This window comes from Rhinichthys klamathensis, unplaced genomic scaffold, assembly GCF_029890125.1.
Source record: "Rhinichthys klamathensis goyatoka isolate OS25496 unplaced genomic scaffold, OSU_Roscu_1.1 h1tg000430l_1, whole genome shotgun sequence".
Classification (NCBI taxonomy): Eukaryota; Metazoa; Chordata; class Actinopteri; order Cypriniformes; family Leuciscidae; genus Rhinichthys; species Rhinichthys klamathensis.
The window spans coordinates 378,747-400,038 of NW_026606926.1; the positions used below are offsets into that span (position 1 = coordinate 378,747).

Genomic DNA, 21,292 nt, shown 5'->3' on the forward strand with positions numbered 1-21,292 from the left:
AATGATAAGCGTAGTAGCGCACTGCAAAGAATATCATAGTACAAAAAACGTGGTATGGTCCTTATTTTGAGACTTAGCTGACTTGCATTTAACATTCATCAGCTTTGAAAATGTGATATGGGTTCATTGAGTGAGGAAGACTATGGCAGGTGCTGGATTTTGGAGTTTGGAGAGGTCGTTATGATCTCACATGAGTTCAAAGAGTACTTGATTCTCATTCAGTCACTAGTGACCATTGACTGTTAAAGGTAGTGACATTTGTTCATAACACAGGCTGAGTCATCCTGTAAGTACCGTTCATAACACTGCAGACAGCAGTTGCTTCCTGTGTGGGAATCTCAATAACAGCACTCATGCATTAATTTCTTAAATATATATAAATAAATAAAAGAAACAAATACGAATCAGTGCCTCACCTCCTAATAAATTAAACCCATTCTTAGTATTTATCTATTTGTTTGTATTTTAACATTGTGTACATGACATTAAGTATATTCCATTACTGATCTGATGTTAGATGTTCATAACCCTTATTCTCATGAAGATTCTCATTACTGTGTTATGGATGCAATTATATATGTTTAACAGCGTAAGTTAAGGTAGTACAACAAATTGTTAATGTATTCTCAATATTTGGTTTGGGGATTTTCACCAGTGCACATTGAATGTCTTGAGTGATATTTAATAACACGCATCCAATTTTGATGATCCAAACTATTTAAGGCCAAATCGAAGATGACTTGTCAGCTGTTATTGAATATGTGTGTGTGGGTTGCACATCTAGATATTTCTTAGGAACTCGTGTTCCTTCAACACCCACCATTAAGAGATTCTGCGAGTGTTTGCTGGTCATGCACAACGTGATGTCTCCGTCCCGGCAGAGATTGCGGCCTACAGTCAAGCTGTGCTCGCAAAAGCAGAGGCTGTGAAAAACATGTCTCCGTTCACCTCCATCACCGCTCAGCCTGCAAAATAACACACACGCTGTCTGTCTGCAAAGCCATTACACTTTGAATTTAGTAGTCACGCATCAGATCATTTTTGTCTGCTTCTCCATTTCTGTGTTCGGTTTGACATTTTTGCTTTTTGTTTGTCTGTTTGTGTGTTTGCCATCTCAGCTTTGTACCAATGGCTAGAGGCCGATCGACAGGGCAAGGACCCAGAGGCCTTGGCAGCAGGTAAACATTATCATTAACCTCCTCACTGCTAAGCTCCCCTAAATCTATCCATTTTTGTTTCCCATTCTCTGTTCCTTTGGCACTGATTACATCGTGTTTTAAGATCCTGGATGATTTGATCTTAAGTCATGGCAAGACAGACTGCTGGTCACACTTGGTATTAAGATAACATGCTTCCCAAATGTATCTTCTGTGTCCACTTGTATTCAGACTTTGAGGAGAGGGTCTCTGATTTTTGCGACTAAATACATTGTTTATTATAATGCGTAATGGATAAAGCACAAAAATTTAAAACCACCCAACATTTCTCCCAAATTTTAAACTAACCACACAATCTTGAAATGAATAACCATTTTACACACTGTAGATTTATAATATTGATTGAAAATTTAGTATTTTATTTTAAAATTATAGATGCTTGCAAAATATTATAAAATTAACTCTTGTTTGTTCATATTAATTTTAATATTATAGAACGGACATTTTAGAGTTATGAAACCAAACAGGTTTTATTATTTGAAATTAAGTTTATTTTGATTTAACAGTTTATAAGATAATGAATTTGCATTTTGAAAGAAAATAGTTGATTTTGACTTTGCTTTTGACCATGTTGAATACCAAGTGGTAATGGGGTCATTGTTGTCATTTTAGCTTTCAGTCCTCACTACTTCCTCCCTCTTTTCCTCTCGTTCTTTCTCGGTTTGCGATATGCAGGCTCATCATAGTTAAATGTGGGTCATTTGCCTCTGCTTGTTATTTGAAATCAGTTTCTGTTTTCTTGCAACACTGATTATCTCTTGCTCCCTCCCGGTCTTGTTTTTCTGCTGTTCCCCTGCTGTTCCTGCTATCACTTCATGGGGCTATCACTTCATGGGGTGTTTGCATCAGTCTGTCTCTCTTTCTCACGTGTATTCTTGCGGCCTCAGACTCTCTCTGTTATAAAGGGCTTTAGTAGATTTCTCCTCCTCCCTGTCCTTTCCTGTTAGTTAATGCCTAGGGCTACATAGTCACATAGTCTCTCCTGCCAAATCACCGCTAGTTCACCCCACAGTGCACAGATTCAGGCCGTAACTGATCTTCATACATGTCAAAACTAAGCTGATTTGGACAAGAGTGTTAATTAGACTCTTTTTAATTACCTCACCGCACTCTTCTGCCTTATTCTGAGTGCTGTTGTCAGCTTATCAACATGCACCATCATCAGAATCGTTGTCTTGTTTATCTTTTCATGCTAACTGCACTCTCTATCTTGTTTGCTTCACATCCATTCGATTTAAATCTGTTCTTTTTAACTGTCATCAGATCCAAATCCTGCATGACACACTGTCTGCTCCTGTAATCTGCGCTGTTGTGGCAATCATGGCGCTTTTCCAATCTCTGTTCCCGCTTGTGCTTTGCTGTCAAAGCTATGGCGTTTCTATCGAACACTGCAGGCGGCATGTGTCGGCCTGTTAATGACGCCCTAACATGCACTGAGCTAAAAGAAAACAAACCGCTGTGTTTCATGAAACTGTTGCGGTCATGGAGGAAAAGAGCGACACAATGCCTCCCTGATGTTTTTAGCCCATCTTTGTGTGCTGGTGTTCTGATGAATAACGCTACCTATCAGATTGTGCTACCAAAACTACTGCTATATTTGCATTGTTTTAGGGTAGGCGTATGGATGTTAATAAAGCCTCAAACCACATGAATATAATGCTAGTACTAGTAGCATAGTCTTAGGTTGCGAACACCAGCATTACAAATGAATAGTGATTACATGACATGATACAGTACAATACATTTGAGATCAGAAACATTGTGTGTATATATTTTTGAATATTTATAATATTAGTAAATATTATTATTATTATGTTAGATGGTTTATATTAGGAATTATTGATTGTACTGTACTGATGTTTTTGCATCATGAGTGAGCGCGAGCGAATGAGTGAGTGAGTGATTCTGCATGCGTGCGCACAAGATCAGCACTATCCCAGTGATAGGTGTTGTATCTGGGTCACGCACAAGTGGATTTCTGTTCAACGTACCTGAGAGAGCTGTAGGAATCAGACTAATATTAATATCAAAGCAATGTTTGTTTAAACAAGTTATTAAGCCATCAAAGTAAGGTGTTGTCCTGCATTTAGAAATATGAAAGTTTTTCATTTTATTTTACTGTAGCTATATTCAAATACACGTGAACGTTTTCTAGAAAGGTTTAGCACTACTAAGTAGATGTAAAGCATGTAATCCTCTGTAACTTGTTCACATAGATGATTCTCAAAAGGCCTCAAGTTATGCATTTTAGTGGCGAACCCATGAAACTTTTATTAGTTTAATGCAGTATAACTGAGACGCATGGCAAACCTCTTCTAACTGAGACGCATGGCAAACCTCTTCTTTGACTATGTATAAGAATTCAGACACACTCGTACCATAGTAGCTTTTGCATTTTCATATGAATAATTTAAAAGAAGGTTCCATGCCTTTACTCTCCATATTTACCGTATTCCTTACGATTTCCTCTCTGCAGGGGAAAACTTTGATCAGAGCCCCCTCAAAAGGACCTTTAAATCCAAAGTTCTGGCCCACTACCCAGAGAACATCGAGTGCAGCCCATTTGACCAGGATGCTGTTAACATGGTAAGTGACTACAGTACTTTTAGATTTTTACCTGTTTGATTTACCACTTTGATTTATTTATTTCAGTATTGTTTTTTTACTATTTCATTTTATATATTTTATTTTATTTTATTCCTTTTCAAAAGGTGTTTTAAAGACATAGTTCACCCAAAAAATAAAAATTCTGTCATTTACTCACCCTCATGTTGTTCCAAACCCATAAGACTTTTCGTTCATCTTCGGAACACAAATGAAGATCTTTTTTTAATTAAATCTGAAAGCTTTCTGTCCCTCCATTGACAGCTACGCAACTACCACTTTGACACTTCAAAAAGTTCATAAAGAGATCATTTTTGAGTAAACTATCCCTTTAAGTGTGTTTAGGGCACATGTGCCTTTCAGAGCATGGTGAGGCTTGTCAACCAGGGTGAACTTTTACGAAATCCATCACATCCGACACATCTTAACTTGTTTTGTTTCCCTTTCAAATAAAGGTTCCCTCATGCAGTCTCAATATTTCTCACATTAGTCATTGGAGAGATCTGTATCTGCATTGATTTGGAGTGTCATAACGTGTTTACACAGACTCTCGCTCATTCTGTGGTTGCATGCAGTGATCAGCCGAGGGGTTTGTGTTACTGTCCCAGAGCATGCAGAGGTAACGAAAACCTCTGACCTATCGTTCCCGTGCAGCAAGGTCATTTTTTCCATCAGCAAACGTAAACGGAAGCTTGGCTGTAGTGACACCAGCATCAATTATTCAACCCAGCCTCTCTGCTTACGTTGGTATGGAAACGGCTCATTGTGCGTATTCTCGCTCTGTAAAGGAACACCTGAAGTGTACAGCACTGCCAGTCATGATGCCATCACATCATTTGAGCAAAAAAATTTGGAATGACGTTCCTGTTGAGTCATTTTTCAAGGCGAGAGTCTTCTCTGCAGAGGTTCACACATAAAAAAAGAAGACCGCTTGCAATCACAGAACTCCATTTTCGGTTTTCAATCCTTCAAGGCCTGGATAAAATTTCCCCAGTGATTACTTTCATTTTTCAATTCCACTCTTGACTAATCTTCTTTTCACTCCCGCATTCTTTTGTTCTCCTGCTGTCCTCTCCTTCCTTTTCTCAATCTTTTCAGTGTTTCAGACAGCACTTGAATGACATGATTTATTCTGGTGGTCATATGAACAGGTTACTGTATTCACACTGTATGTGCGAGCAGCACAATAGGAGCGAAGCAGATGCATAGGTGCAAGAGCTTCCTGACCTTTGTAGTGTAGAAAACAAGCTGGCAATGGACTGTAAACCTCTTTTTTTAGCACACTATTTTGTGATTTTATAAGCTTTTATGAAGCAATGAAAAATAGTGAACTGGTCACCTATATTTTGAAAAAATGGGGAACCAACTGCATGTCTTTAACATCTAAATATGATGTGCTGTACATCTATTAATCTAAATATTCAGCCAGTGAGAGAGACAGTACATCTTAAGCTAAGTTGACCGTTCAATATGTTTAAGTAGTGCAGAGTGAAAGGAAAAGCCATACCAGAGCATATGATGTGCCCTTACTTCATAATTCATATAGTATGTACAACCCTTACAAAAAATACTGTAGTGGTAGCATGGTACATTAATGTTGTCTATCAGTCAAAAGTTTACCCACTACTACTCTAATTATTATTATTGTTGTTGTTATATTTGCTTCAGCCCATAAGCAAATTATTATTTTTTTGCTTCAGCTCATAAGATCAAAATAAATAAATATTATTGTTATCATAATTTTTGCTCCAGCTCATACATTTATATAAAATGTATTTAAGTAACAGTAATAATAAATATAAATATCTTTTATTGTTATTGCTCAAATAACAATACCCAGCTCATAAATAAATAAACAGACTCAGGTTAGTGTTCAGACTCAGGTAGGTTCACTGCGTTTTATTTTGTTGCTGGAAATGTAAACCGTAAAATCCCTGTGTGTATCAAATTGCACAATAAAAGCAACATTACAAAATATGTAGTTACTCAAGCAATATTTTCTCTTTCTCTTCAGCTCTGCATGCCCAAAGGTCTGTCCTTCCGAACACAGCGTGACAGTCGGACCCCACAGTTCCACTCTTTCCTCATCACAAGAGAAGACGGCTCTCGCACTTATGGTTTCGTTCACACCTTCTACGAGGAGGTGACCAGCCCTCAGATCTGCTCCGCCATGCAGACGCTACTCCAGATGCACCAAGCGGAGCATAATACATCAGCGCATAACTGCCCTTCGTCGTCCTCTTCCTCCTCCTCTAGCATGGACTCTTTAGCCAGCAGCCTGGATGAAGTCGAGTCTCCTTCCTCATCTTCATTATCACAAGGGGGTCGCAGGAGCTGTGGCTGCTCTGGCGAAGGATACGACTCTGTTCGCGACACTCTATACGTGTCTAAAGCCATGTGTCTAATCACGCCTATGCCCTTCATGCACGCCTGTAAACGCTTCCTGTCCCAGATCCACCTGGCCGTCACTTCACATCAGCCACCCCCACTCCCTTTGGAAAGCTACGTCTACAACATCCTCTATGAGGTACCCTTGCCACCCCCTGGACGCTCTTTAAAGTTCCACGGAGTGTATGAACCTATTCTGTGCCAGAGGCCTGGTGTTGGGGAGCTGCCATTGGCTGATTTTCCATTGGGTGAGGCCTTCCGATTGTTAGGTGTGGAAAATCTGGTGCAGCTTTTCACTTGTGTTCTGCTGGAGATGCAGATCCTCCTCTACTCACAGGGTAAGAAATGATTGTAACTTAAAAAATAAAATTAAAGTTTTTATTTCATTCATTTCATTCATTTCATTCTCAATAATTTCAAATAATTTCATTTTTAATTATTTATTATTATTTTATTTTCAATAATTTCAAAAAATTTCATTCTCAATAATTTCATTTCATAATTTCAAATCAAATAATTTTATTTTAAATCATTTCAAATCATTACATTTACAAATCATTTCAAAATAAAAAATAAATCTAAAATAAAATATTAAAATGAAAATGCTTTTATTTTTTTATTTTTTCAGTGACGCAGCATTTCCAAACAATATATTGCCTTTTTGTTCTCGTAACATTTGTCTCATGACTTATTGATCTGCCACAATAATTTAAAGTTATACATTCTGTTCATGGGGGCTTTAATATGCAACATTAATATGCAATTTGATTTAATTAAACAATTTCAAATATAAATATGTTTAATCGATTAGCTCCTACTTTTTACAGACTGTCTTAGGTTGTGACTCTATGCAGATCATTTCATCTCTTATTTAAGCATTTAAATTTTATTTATGATTCTGGCAAATTAATCTTTGCAGGGCCTTTGATGTGGAGACTGAGTGAATGTAGAGGAGTCTAATGAATATTACATTACCCTTCTGCAGCACATATGCTTTTCAGCAAACACAAGCTGATACACATGCTAATGAATTCCTCTGACTGTTCTCTAGATAAACTAATGATGAGATTTTGTGAGAAACATCTATTAATAATCACACTGCCCTGTTTTAGTAAGTCTACCATACAGGTGTCTTTCATAAAATTTCAGTCAGATCCAAAAATGAACCATCGTTAAGTGCCAAATGCAAGTAGAAAGGACTTTGATGGTTAAATAAAACAGATTTACTAGCCAGGTTTTCTTTTTTTTCCTTTTTTTTTTGCATAATGCAATATTCAGTTTCTTTGCTGGCATTTAAGCCCAGTAAATCTTTACAATTCACTCACGAGTGGCGTGTGAGATGAGAATTTTCGACCCTCTTTTCAACAAACTTTAGTTTATTAATTACAATTTATTACATATTTATTAACTTTTTAGTGTATAATATGTTTTCTTATAGTTCTTTTGTGATTTGAACTTGTGCTTTTCCCCCTGTGTATACGTCTAGACTACCAGAGGCTCATGGTGGTTGCGGAGGGAATCACAACGTTGCTGTTCCCATTCCAATGGCAGCATGTGTACGTGCCCATCCTTCCCGCTTCCCTGCTGCACTTCTTGGACGCCCCTGTGCCCTATCTCATGGGCCTGCAGTCCAAAGAGGGCACGGACCGCTCCAAACTAGAGCTGCCTCAAGAGGTAACCCGCACACACTTACATGGTCACATCCACAAACCTGTACATGCTCACAAATTTGAAAACACATTCACACTCCTTATCATGGCACAGCCACTTAGGGACCTTGGACGTGGACGCATCTGTCAAGTGGGCTGTTTTTCTAAGAGGCTTTATAAGTTTGGAGCCGGATTGGCTTGTGACGATTGGTGATCTGCATATGAGAACGCCCTCAGTGCCTTTAAAAAGCACCGGAGGCCTTTGCTGAAAATAGCAGCAGGAACAGTATGAGGCTTTTCTTTTACAGTCTTTATTAGAGGGATGCTGGAATGCAGTGCTTCCATGTTGACGTGTGGCATTATCGTCAGATCCTTCGTTTTCTTTGTCGCACGGTATCAGAATTCTTAGCAGAGGTTTATTATTCATGATTTGTCTGTCTGGGTGCTGCGAGGCTTCCCCACATCCTCATCCCTAAATCCCATTTTCCGTAAACTCCACATCCAGATTCCCTGCTATGCATTCTCTTTGAAGTCGCTCTGACCTAGAAAAAAAGACTGGTGAGAACAAGAGAGACACCAAAGGGGAATGAGAGAGGAAATGGCTCATTTTGGAACTGCATGGGTTTCCATTTTACTGCGTGACTTTCGTGTTTCTTTTTTGCTGTGTTGTATTATTAGTGAGGATTGGAACAGACCATGTATCTATACACTACCGTTAAAAAGTTTGGGTTCGGTAAAATCTTCTTGAAAGAAGTCTCTCACTGAGGCTGCATTTTTTTGAACAGGTAAAAACAGTAATATTGTTTAGTATTATTACAATTTAAAATAACTGTTTTCTATTTATATACATTTTAAAATGTAATTTATTCCTGTGATGGTAGAGCTGAATTTGCAGCATCATTACTCCAGTCTTCAGTGTCACATGACCCTTCAGAAATCATTCTAATATGCTGATTTGCTGCTCAAGAAACATTTCTTATTATCAATGTTCAAAACAGGTGTGCTGCCTAATATTTTTGTGGAAACAGTGATATTTTCTGGAAATTTTGTGGAAACTGTGAAAATTCATTGATGCCTAGACAGTTTGAAAATAGAAGATGCCTAGACAGTTTGGAAATAGAAATGTCTTTACTCACTTTTGATCAATTTAATGCATCCTTGCTGAATTGAAGTAAAAATTTCTGACCTTGTCGCAGTGCATTTTAGGCTTGCTTTTTTCATAAAGTCATCTCTTGAGGCTGGATTCTGCTAAAATGCTGCTCTTCTCACAATCTTTTCCTTGTCCTTGCTTCAAAACCACTTGAGGGTGATATGTCCTTGTGTAATAGATGGCTCACAGTAGTTCAATTATCATGCTCCAGCTCCTGTCCATTGCCTTTGCCCAGAAGAGAACAGGAATATATTCTGATCAGGAACAGTGTTGGATATGTATATAAACAAACCTATGAGTGCACAGACACATCTGACACATTTCAAATTATATGCACTCATATTTCATGAAGACAGTTAAATTCGGTGGCCCTAAAAATGAACTCAAATCGTAACCTAAATCTGAAACACTTTTTTTTTTTTTTCAGTTTAAATACACACATACTGGCCTGAATGCTGCTTTCTGACAGGCTGTCAGCAGTGTGGCCTGACAGAGCGGACAGTTCTGCTTGACTGATTTATTTTTACAGCAACAAGGTCACGCTCACACACACTGACTTTAGGCCATTTTGAGTGCATGAGCTGCATTGCATGTGACTGAACAGCTGTGTGTCACACCGAGCGATATTTCTAATGATCCACTGGATTGATTTAACCTAATTCCAGATATTGGCTTTGGTTATTAGGTCAGTACAGCTGATGTTTTGCTATTGTAGCTTTGGGTCAGTGTGTGTTTGAATACTGTAATTCCCCAGCAGGGTCATTCCGTGTCAAATCAACCAAATGTTACAGATGTATATTTACTGAGTAATCCACTATTTTGCAGAGGGGGTTCAAAATGACAGTTTTTACCTGAGATTTGGAGCCAAATTACAGGGGGTAAAAATGACTTTAGAAAGATGGCAGCATCATTATTTTATTTTTACAGAGATATTGGTAGGTAGGGTAAAATATGTTGACTTTAGCAATATTTGTATCATTATATGCCAATGGTGACGTTCAAAAATGGCAAAAAGCACTACTTGTTTTTGCCTCAAGTTTGCATTCATGTAACTCAAGATGTATCAAATATCTTAAAATCCTTTCAGATTCTGGTTCTTAAACTTTTCTTTTGGTATTTTCATAAAGGCCCTCAATGGTTCAATCCCAGAGATATGGAGATCTTAATGTGGCTCCGTGAGTAAATTGGTAAATTGTAAACATTTTCAGTGGTCAAAAACCAAAGGTGGGTCACTTTGCATACAACTGTTACTTTTTTCTTTTTAAGAGAAATATCTGAAGAACAAATAATGTTGAAACTAGAAATTTGTCTTGTGTCTTTCTATCAACACAAGTGCATAGAACATGCATAGAGCATAAATATTCCTTTTCCAAAGTTGTCGTGTCTGTAACTCTAAAAGTATTCAAGATATCTTAATATCGTTCTAAATTCTCGTTCCTTAAAAAACTTTCCTTTTGAAATCTTAATTTTCAAGGTGCTATAAAGTTCAGTCCCATCTGGGGATCTCAAAGCAGCTACATGTTCAAATTGTTGAATTTTATTCAACAATTTGAAGTTGTCTTTTGTTTTGTATCTTTAGGTTTGGTGTAAAAAATGAGTGTTAACGCTACGCGAACTGGAACTAAATGTATAATTTTCTTTTTTGGTCCAGACCAAAAGAACCAAGAAAACTACAAGTGTGAACATGCTTAAAAAAACAAACTTGTTTGGTCATACATTTTATCTACGTGAATTAAGAATTCACAATATTTGTAAAATACTTTCTACTTCTTGGATGTGTGCTCTGTTTGGCACATCACAATGAAGCTGAATTTTATTTTATTTAAATGTAATGTTTGAACCGAGATCCAAATTCTCTGCCCTTAAAGGGATAGTTCACACAAAAAATTATTTTACTGACCCTTGTGTTGTTTCAAACCTGTATGTTTCTTTCTTCTGTTGAACACAAAATAAGAAATTTTAAAGAATATGGGTAACCAAACTGTTGATGGGCCCCATTGACTTCCATAGTATTTTCCTCCTCAGGCAAACCTGTGTTTCGTTGACGTCGACAACCACTGCATCGAACTGCCTGAAGACTTTCCTCAGTTCCCCAACAAGACCGAATTCATCAAAGAACTCAGTGAGGTGTTGCTAAGTTTTGGCCTGTCTCCCGCGGGAGGCAACACCTCCCCTGGACCTGCCATCAGCACGCAGTCCTCCACGCTGGAGAAGGAGCTGAAGAGCACATCCTTGAGAGAGTTAGTGGACGACAAAAGGAACGGCAACCTCGGTGGGGAGGCACTGGACATGCTGGAACTTCTTCAAGGCAACCCGACCCTGGAGCGTTTGCAGGCTCTGGCCAAAAGGACTGGGGTGAAAGTGGCCCGTCTGGAGGCATTGGCAGCGGGACAGAAGGCCGTAGGGGACGAGGGCGTTGGAGGAAGGTCTCCTGTTGAGGAAGAGGAGCTGAGGAACGCTAAACTGAACGTGCAGCTGAGGGAGGTGTTCGCCGCACGCTTCGCGACAATGTTTGCGGACTACGAGTCATTTGTGATTCAGAACTCGCCAGATTTGGAGTCCTGGCTGACAAACAGAGAGCAAATGCACAACTTTGACAAGGTGACTGGCATGTTTCACTCTCGATGCACAAAACAAATCAAATACTTTCTCAATATTATTTTTTCATTCTAGTTTGTCACTTTTTGTTGGTCTTGTACCAAAGTTTTTATTAAAAGCCTCAGATGGTACATCCATTTTTAAGTTTTTCATTTGATTTCTCCTCAGGCCTCATTCCTTTCAGACCAGCCGGAACCGTATTTGCCCTTCCTGTCCCATTTCATCGAAACGCAAATGTTTGCCACCTTCATCGACAACAAGATCATGTCTCAATGGGAGGAGAAAGAGCCCCTCCTACGAGTGTTTGACGGACGCATTGAGAAGGCCCGCCTCTACAACGTCCGCGCCCCCAGCTTGCGCTCATCTGTTTACCAGAAATGCACGTTCCTGAAGGAATCGGGTAAGAAACATGCAGAGTTAGTGGTCTGATATGAGATTGACTTCTCTTAATATATTAAATGTCAAATTTATTTAATGTTAGATCTGTTTAATGTGCAGAGTCAACTGTTTAAGTTTAATTTTTACCTCTCTGCGCTACTTTTGGTTTCTCAACCACTGAAGTAAGTTTGAGGTGAGACTCTTTTTCCAAACAATATTAGATGGGGCAGAGCAATAAGGAAAAAAATGGCAAAAATTGTGTTCACTTGCCACAGAAATTACACACTTCATCTTTAAATGAACATAACATTAAAATGATCCCTGTTTACTTTCTGATTTCACATTCCTTGTCCTTTAAGCGTGCATGTTATTCCAACACACAAAAAAGTTTTGTATGGTGTATATATACTATAGAATGTTCAAATTTGGAACACTTTTCACAATCTAATCAATTCCATTAGGATAAAATCAAGTCCAGCCACTCATTATTTAGTTTTTTCCTGGTTGAATGTCTTAGGCTATGTTCAGACTGACAGCAAAAATAAAAAATTGTGTATCCAGTTTTTATTGAGATGGACTGCAAAAATAATACATGAAATCCGATTTGTCCCCCCCAAATCTGATTCAAACCACAGTTGCAGGTTGGTTATGTCTGGACATGCATATCTTATTTGATCACTTGCTATTAATATTGCAGACAGTCTGTCTGAAAAGATCTGATTTGAGAAAAAAAATCTAATTTGCCTGCAGCCTAATTTACTCTCACTGTTCGAAGGATCACTAGCTGCTTTTTTATAAGTAGTACAGTAAAAACACAAGATACTTCAGAAATCATTCTAATATGCTGATTTACAGCTCAAGAAACATTTCTTATCATTATCAGTGTTAAAAACAGTTGGAAACCATGATATATTTTTTATGAATAAAAAAAAGTTCAAAAGAATAGCATTTAAGACACCTTTTGAAACATGTCTTTACCGTCACATTTAAATCATTTAATGTGTCGTCGCTGATTTAAATGATTAATTTCTTTAAAACAATAAATAAACTAAACTTTGTGTAGTCTGTCACATTACGCAAGTAAAAAAGTATAAATGCCCTTTCATGTCAATACAATTTTCAAATTGTAATCTTTTGAAATAATTTACTTTTGGGCGGTTTTTGTTTGGTGCTGTTTTTTGTATCTATGATCAGATTCGCAAATCAATTTATTCTACTGCATTGGCAATTGTCTTCTCATTTGATGCCTTACTGAGTTTTGTGCAATCACCTTTCATCATTCTTTTTCTGAACGATGGTTATTTCCCCAGTCGTTGCTCTGTCAGTACAAATTGTGTATTTCAATTTTAATGAAGCTGTATAAAAAAAAGTCGCTGCTGCTTATGTGCGCAGATGATTATAGAGAGTGACAGTTCAACAGGGCGGCTGAGGGGCCGAGAAGACGGGAGGGAGGGAGAAAGAGAGAGAACAGAAGTGTTTGAAAAATGAGGAGAGGAGCACAGAATGAAAGAACTGAAGAGCGTGTCCCCAAATGAGTCATATGAATGGATCGCTTTTGAAAGACTGCCAAATGTTGAAAAGAAAAGAGCGGGCGCCTGGCGCTGTGTTGTGCCATCTTGGGAAGCCTGTGTGTGTGTATGTGTGCTGAATATTGTTGAGTGTGCATCTGCTCGCTGAGCCCTCAGTACCATTGTTAGGTCAATAACCTCTTGTCACACTGAAGGTCACTATTGGAAGATGGATTTGCTTCTGAAATGGCACACTGCCCACAGATGCGCTATGAACGATGCCCAACATTTTCAATTCTATCATAAAATGCATTTTGAAAGTGATAACATTGTTTTATTTGTTGCACGCTTAAAAAGCTAGGCAACAAACAAGTATGTTAGCATGAAAACCAGGTTTGAATTCCAATTTCTGCTAAATAAATGATGAAGCTATCTTTTCTGGTGCAATGCACAGCTACTATAGGTACTTTAATTTCCCTGTCAGTCCAATGATAATAATCATAAAAAATAAAAAATAATAATAATAGCATTGTTTATAAAGGATAAAATCCATCTATAATATGCAAATCAATGCTATAATAATAATATTATTAATATAATTTTATAAATGATAAAAGGAATATTATGTTGTTGTTAATTTTATTAGTTCCAAAATCAATGCAATAATAATATAATTTTGTAAATAATAAAATGAATATATATATTATTAATTTTATTAGTTATAAAAAATAAAAATGCGATAATTAAAATGTATAATTATTATTATTACATAGTATAATACGTATTAATTAATTTTATAATTTTTTTTTTTTTTTTTTTGTCACTCCACTCATATTTCATTTTTACACCTTATGTGTAGAAAATTAAAGTTGTAGTAGTAGTAATAATAATAATACAATATAAAATAATTTTAATTATACTGTTTTAATTATAATTTATTCTAATTTATTTGTACTTTAGTCACTCTGCTTATATTTCTTGATTGAAGCTAATTATGTGTTAAATTGTACTCTAAAATAACCCAAGCAAAGTGCATCTTATTAGGAGTAGATTTGTGAATAAATTACTATTTTATTTTCAGCGACTTTTATTTTACAGTTGCTGGAGTCTAGCCTCGAGCTTACAGCTTATAGGTTTGTTGTTAGCGAACATTCTGAAGTCACTCGCAGCTCAAGCTGTCATGACACAACAGCTAACCTTTCTGACTCGAGCTGTGTTTCTCCTCTCCAGCCCAGGCCATAGAGCAACGGCTGAGAAAGATCGACCACACGGCCATCCATCCTCACCTGCTGGATATGAAGATTGGCCAAGGAAAATACCAGCAGGGCTTCTTTCCCAAACTACAGGCTGATGTGCTTGCCTCAGGGCCCACCAACAAGTGAGTCCTCTTTATGGCACATGACACCATTATGAGACATTGACCATTCAGTGTGGGGCATAGCGCTTCAGCGTCAATATTAGCTGAGCAACCCTTTAAAGCTTGTATTAATGTGTGTGTGTGTGATGACTAATCGAAATCCTCTGTGATCAGGTGGTCCAATCGCACATGCTCGACTCAGCGCAGAGTGGACCGGCACAGACAGCAGAACGAACATCTTGTGCTAGACAATGACCTCAAAGAGGTGAGACTGTAGTGTTTCTTCCTATTCAGCCTCTCTCCTCGTTTCTCTTCATCTTTTCATCCTGTTCTGTGTGCAGCCTTTCATTACCACATACTTTTTTCATGTCTTTTTACTTCATCTCTTTTTGACTGACACTTTCACAGGGACTCATTTGTCAGATGGTAGATAGGACTGATGAAAAATAGAAGATAGTTCATCCAGAAATTATCATTTTGTCATAATTTACCCAGCCTCATATTTTTATAAATCCGCAAGGCTTGCTTACTTCCATAAAAAAAATATTTTTTGAAGACTGTAACTAACTCTTTTCCATGCAATTACAATAAATAAGACAAATGCAATGCTTAAGATTTTAAGCTTTGAAAAGGATGTAAAAACACCTTAATAATGACCCATAAGGCATGTTGTGTTTTGTGAATAACAACAATGATATCAGTCTGTTCCTCAAACAATTAAAAATAAAAGAATCGGTAATTGAAATAAAGCGTAAAATAAAATGTAAATATTAGATGAACATTTTTAAACTTAAAAACTGAAATGAGAATTAGAAATGAAACAAACTAACTAAATATGAGTATGTAGAAGTACTAATACTGAAATAAAAATAATTAAACCTTTAAATATAATAAATAATAAAAATGACAAAAGCACATAAAATAACTAAAATAACGGTCAGTATTATATTTTCAGCTTTCATTATTTTAGTTAAGTCATTTACTGATAATCATCACTATTAACCGAGAGCAACAAATCATACAGACCAGTTTTGTGAATCAGATCAATTGAATCATTTGAAAAGATCTGACTCAAAGAATAATTCGTTGTCATTGCACCATATCTCATAAACGCGCCAAAGAACAGTAAGACGGATGTCAGGATATTTTTTTAATCACTTTTCAGTGACATGATGATAATGACTGTAATTATCCATAAATTACAGATTCCTAATGTCTGAATCACATAAATGGTCTTCTGGGCTGTAAGTGATTTACATAAACCATTTACAAGTCAAATTGCTTGATGAATCATGCTTAGTACAAAGGTCTCCTGAGCTTTTTGTGAATCTGCCTGTTCTCATTTCTTCATTGTCTCCATTTCTTTACTTTTGAGTCTGCATTTTCTCTATTAAGTGTCTTGGTGTTTTCTCACTTGTCTTTTCTTGTCTGACTGCCTCACATTCATGTGCATGCTGCTTTTTTCTTTCCTTTTCTTTTGTTTCTTCATCGTTTCTGTGTGCGTTTGTCGTTTGGATGCTGTGGGATGTGGGTCGTACCACCTCACAACAGGTGGAGGGGTGTTTGCTCCTGCAGAACTCTATGGCTTTCTGGGAGTGGGATAAGGCGCCACCCCCGCCTTTTAAACCACCTAAAAAGTCCTTCTCGGCCTGCTGTCTGGTATGTGGAGGCCTGTCGTTATTTGACCGACTTAAAACATTCCTAACATGCCCTTAACAAACTCCTCCCTGAAGCCCTTCCCCTCAGACACACAGTGACCTTTGAACTCCACTGCACTCAAATCTGCCCCTGGATTTTCCCACATGCTCTTATAAACCAGAGTTTCAGTAGTGAGCGCTTGGTGAATCACTCAACAATCACAAACCTTACAGGATCCCACAACGAAGAATAAAATCCTCGGCTTTATAATCAACCGCCTCTTGTACCCACAGTTATCAAGAAAATGTTTCAAACTTTTCAACAGTTACTTGTGTGTGTGTGTGTGTGTTTGAACCTTTCTAAACGTGTTTAGCCTCTTTATTATCTGTGTCCTGATCTGTAGAAGTACATGCAGGAGGCCCGTAACCTGGGGAAGAACCTGAGACAACCCAAATTATCAGACCTCTCCCCTGCAGTCATCGCTCAGACCAACTGGAAGTTTGTGGAGGGTTTACTGAAAGAATGCAAGATGAAGGTCAGGATGAGTTTAATCTGCACACAAATACTTATATACAGTATATATACACATTTTAACTGGGGATCCCACAGTTATGGAAAACTTTGAATTTATATATATCAGTCTGTTATCAAACAGTTTTAACAGGGTTTGTGTTTATCGATACTATATTTGTGCATGCATATTTGTTTATTTAGATGACCTTTGTTGTCATTTAGTGCTCACTTGAAGTTCATCTTTAAAAACAGTGATAATTTAATACACTGTTAAATGTAATGTTTAGCAAATTCCTATTGCATTTCCTATTGTAGATTATAATGCAGTGATATTTTTTTTAACTGATTTTTTGTTCATTTATATTTTATTTATTTATACAAAATAATATAGAATTTTATTTCAGCCATTGGTTGGTCACTGGCCATGACATCAAAATTATGAGGCTCAACATTTACAATTACAACAATTACAGCTCATCATATCAACAAGAATTTTAATGTTAGTTCATTCCTAATGGAAATATCAGGGAACTTTAAAATTATAATTTTATTACGCTTTAAAAAATCACACATATGAGTTTCTTCTTTGAATTATAAAAGTTATTATTATTGATAAAAATACAGTCCTTGCTAGTGTAATTACACATTTAAATACTAAGTAATATTAATTAACATACTTTAGGGTTTGGTTTCGAGTTAGTTGCATGTAATTAAGCATAATGTACTATTATCTACTACAGTACAGTACAGTAAACCGGTAACATATGTAACAAGGACACTAAAATAAAGCGTTACCAAAATAAATATGATAGTATTGTTTGAATAATCGTTTCATTACTCTAGACTTTTTAATTGGCTAGATATTGTATTTTGTAGTGCAAAACTTGGCATAGGTCACCATGTTAGTCATTGGTCTGTCGGTTAGTTTTGCTGTAAACTATTTAGTATAATTGCTTGCATTTAATAATTCAAATGCTTGATACTTAACATACAAATGGAAATCTGCCCCAACAATCTCAGTGTAATGATTTTTAATATCCTTATACAGTAATCATGAACCACTGGACAGGTCTTGTAAAAGTCAGAAATGCAATAGTCAAGAATTGTGGGAAACTGGAATTATGACCCTTTTGTCTGCTGCATTAAAGCCTTAAGACAGAGTCAAGATTAAAATGTCTGGTGTGATCTTTTGGTAATTATGTTTTTCAATGGATGTTCAGACCAAGCGTATGTTGGTGGAGAAAATGGGCAGAGAGGCTGTTGAACTGGGACATGGAGAGGCAAACATCACCGGTCTGGAGGAGAACACGCTCATAGCCAGTCTGTGTGACCTGCTGGAGAGAATATGGAGCCACGGCCTACTGGTCAAACAGGTGAGACTCCAACAAATGCAAACGAGTTTCACATTCTAACAATTGCAGCTCTAAAGCTAGGAATAATTTGTGTGCTGTCGTCATGGTTCATAGGGAAAGTCTGCGCTGTGGTCTCATCTATTGCACTATCAGGCAAGAGAAGAGAAAAACGAGCTGCTGTCAGAGTCTCCAGGTAAAAACTTTCTTCATAAATGCATATGAGATTGTAAGACCAGAAACAACTCTACTCAAGTCACTCTGCAAATTATAGAATGACTTTCAGGGGTGTCCATTTCTGTAGGGCCGCATTTAGATTCGTCTCGCACAACATAGTGTAAATAAACTTGTACACAAACTGTTTTTAGACCCCAAGCTTTTGTTTTGCCGCCTTTTGAGGAAGTTCAAGACTTAGCTAAACATGTTTACAAGCTAATTAACTTTATATTCTTCAGTGATTCTCCTTGAAAACCTGACAGGAACTTGTATACTCACTAATTTTTGACGTTAACACCTGCTAGTGCTTGTGAAACATAAGGTTTCAAATAGCTTTTTGACATTAAGCTTGCGTAGCTAGAAGTCTTCAGGCCTAACACCTCTCCATGCTAATTATGCTAACAGGCCAAAAGCTCTACATGAAGGGATTTAAAGTCACTATTTAACATAAGAAGCAACAGATCTTTCCTTCCATATCATGACGTACATTCAAGTGAAACTGATTATCTAAAATAAAACAATGTAGAATGGGGTCTTGGTTCAAAACATCGGTTGTTGATTGCAAAATTGCATTCCGATCCACCTCTATCCAGTCAATTGTAAAAGGAAGGGTTTATGCGGACGAAATGATTGGAGAAGCCTACGTCACTGGAAGTCAGTCGTTTCACTGGAAGATCGAGTGATGATATCAATAACATGCATTTAGAAAATAGGTGAATCTCATTCCAACTTTAAAATCTGCTCTGCTTAAGAGTGCTAAAACGGTGTGTTTCTCACTCTACAGTGTCTAATGGCCAGGAAAGACGAAAGTCAGAGTCCAGTGTTGGTCTTCCTGCATTACGTGTCTCAGTCATACAGGACATGAGGTGTGTTTATCGCCTTAGGACAATTGTCGTATACAGTAGTGCGCATTATAGTGGTTTGGTTGTTTTAATAATTCAGCTGGGTAATTTTTAAATGACGTGATGTTTTTTTTAAAGAGAGATTGATATACACCCACAATGTTCGGTTGCTTGTGGCCATTTCAACCCACATACAATAAATTACACTATTGTTCTTGTTTTTCTCACTTTCTCCGTCATCCTTTCTCTCTCTTTCAACTTCTCAGACACATCCAGAACATGGGAGAGATTAAGACCGATGTAGGTCGAGCACGTGCCTGGATCCGTCTGTCCCTGGAGAAAAAACTACTTTCCCAGCATCTCAAACAGCTGCTGTCTAACCAGGCTTTAACCAAGTGCGTACAATACCTAACACGCATCCAAACTCCCATCTACACACACACACACACACACCAGTCCCTATGTTAGGAAAATAAATATATCATTTTTCAAATTGATGGGACCAGATTGTTTATACCCGTTGCTGAATAATCGCAAGTTTTTTAAGAGAAGATTTGTCACTTTTTGTCATAACATCCTTTAGCATGTTATATTCCCTGTGAGAAACCTTGTTTTAATCAGGTGACACTTTTGAAGATTTTTTTTTTACAAAGTTCGCCATGAAAATAGCCACAGAAGCTGGCATGGCGTTAAAAAACAAACTACTCTCTCACACACCTGGAGGCTTTGAGATTCCCACATAAACACCAAAAAAACATACTCATCACAAGAACTTCTGAGTGACGCAAACAAGTACACGCACGCTGACCCGTTTCAAGTAGCTGCACCTGTTATTAAGCATGCCATGTTCCCACAGGAAGCTGTACAAGCGGTACGCTTTCTTGCGCTGCGAAGAGGAAAAAGAACAGTTTCTCTTTCATCTCCTGAGCCTGAATGCAGTGGACTACTTCTGCTTTACCAGCGTCTTCACCACCATAAGTACGTCCCAGAGAAAGCGACACACACACAGATGTGCAGACCAGGACAGTACCTACCATAGTCAATCAATGTGGATTAAAATTTTATGAATATTTAATGCAAACGCTCATAAAAACAGCATCCATCATGTCAGGCACTTGACATTGATTTGATGCTGCTGGACCAAACATGAAAAATGTATACTTATATTTTGTCTTTTTGTATAATGTTGTGATTCGTTGCAACCTGATTTGTGTTCTTTTTGTGCCCTCAGTGATTCCGTACCGGGCCGTCATCATCCCTATCAAGAAGCTTAGTAACGCGATGACGACGTCCAACCCTTGGCTGTGTGTGTCCGGCGAGCTAGGCGACTCCGGCACCCTGCAGATCACGAAGAATGTTCTGGAAATGACGTTTGACGTGAGTGCCGTGATGTCACGCTCCAGCTGTTCTGCTCTGAAACTGATACAGCAGTTTATTTCGAGTGTTTGTTTTCCTGTGGGACTGAAACAGTCATCTGTCCTGCCGTCCGCAGAATTGACTGTGCTTGCAGGTCTTTCGAACATCTGCTAAATTGAAGCTGTTTCTGGAAATAACTCAACAAAAGTTTAGCTGAACAAAATATCTAAGGAATAAAAACAAATTGAAAGTAACAGGGTGGATCTCTTAAAAAATAGATACTATATTTAGGCCCTTTTTAAAGTAATTTTAGTAGTATTTTTTTTTCTCCTCTAATGAGAATTGTGGAACATTAATATAATTTATGTTCATAATTTATTACAAAAAAGAAAAGAATTAAAGGCCCCCTGTGGTGAAGTTTTTAATTTAGTTTGAATCAAGTTTTTAATTTTGTTTATATACCTGTGTGGTGTTTTTAATATGCTTTAAGACAAACCATGTGCAAATTCATAAGTCAACACCATTGCTG

The 21,292-nt window shown here is 37.4% G+C and overlaps 1 protein-coding gene across 5 annotated transcripts in view; it reads left to right on the forward strand.

Annotated features, from left to right (window-relative positions):
* dennd5b (DENN/MADD domain containing 5B) overlaps positions 1-21,292 on the forward strand; it is a 41,220-nt gene that overhangs the window by 15,576 nt on the left and 4,352 nt on the right. For 2 of the 5 annotated variants that reach the window (XM_056235731.1, XM_056235732.1), the window contains exons 2-16: positions 1,119-1,178; positions 3,694-3,803; positions 5,836-6,547; positions 7,696-7,883; positions 11,034-11,609; positions 11,775-12,006; positions 14,723-14,870; positions 15,024-15,114; positions 16,891-17,022; positions 18,221-18,373; positions 18,467-18,545; positions 19,350-19,431; positions 19,674-19,802; positions 20,264-20,385; positions 20,639-20,784. In XM_056235731.1, the coding sequence (XP_056091706.1) occupies positions 1,119-1,178; positions 3,694-3,803; positions 5,836-6,547; positions 7,696-7,883; positions 11,034-11,609; positions 11,775-12,006; positions 14,723-14,870; positions 15,024-15,114; positions 16,891-17,022; positions 18,221-18,373; positions 18,467-18,545; positions 19,350-19,431; positions 19,674-19,802; positions 20,264-20,385; positions 20,639-20,784 (2,960 nt within the window). Of the gene's footprint in view, positions 1-1,118; positions 1,179-3,693; positions 3,804-5,835; positions 6,548-7,695; positions 7,884-11,033; positions 11,610-11,774; positions 12,007-14,722; positions 14,871-15,023; positions 15,115-16,400; positions 16,581-16,890; positions 17,023-18,220; positions 18,374-18,466; positions 18,546-19,349; positions 19,432-19,673; positions 19,803-20,263; positions 20,386-20,638; positions 20,785-21,292 lie in introns of those variants that run through there. The other 3 variants (XM_056235733.1, XM_056235735.1, XM_056235736.1) reach the window with 2 other exon arrangements.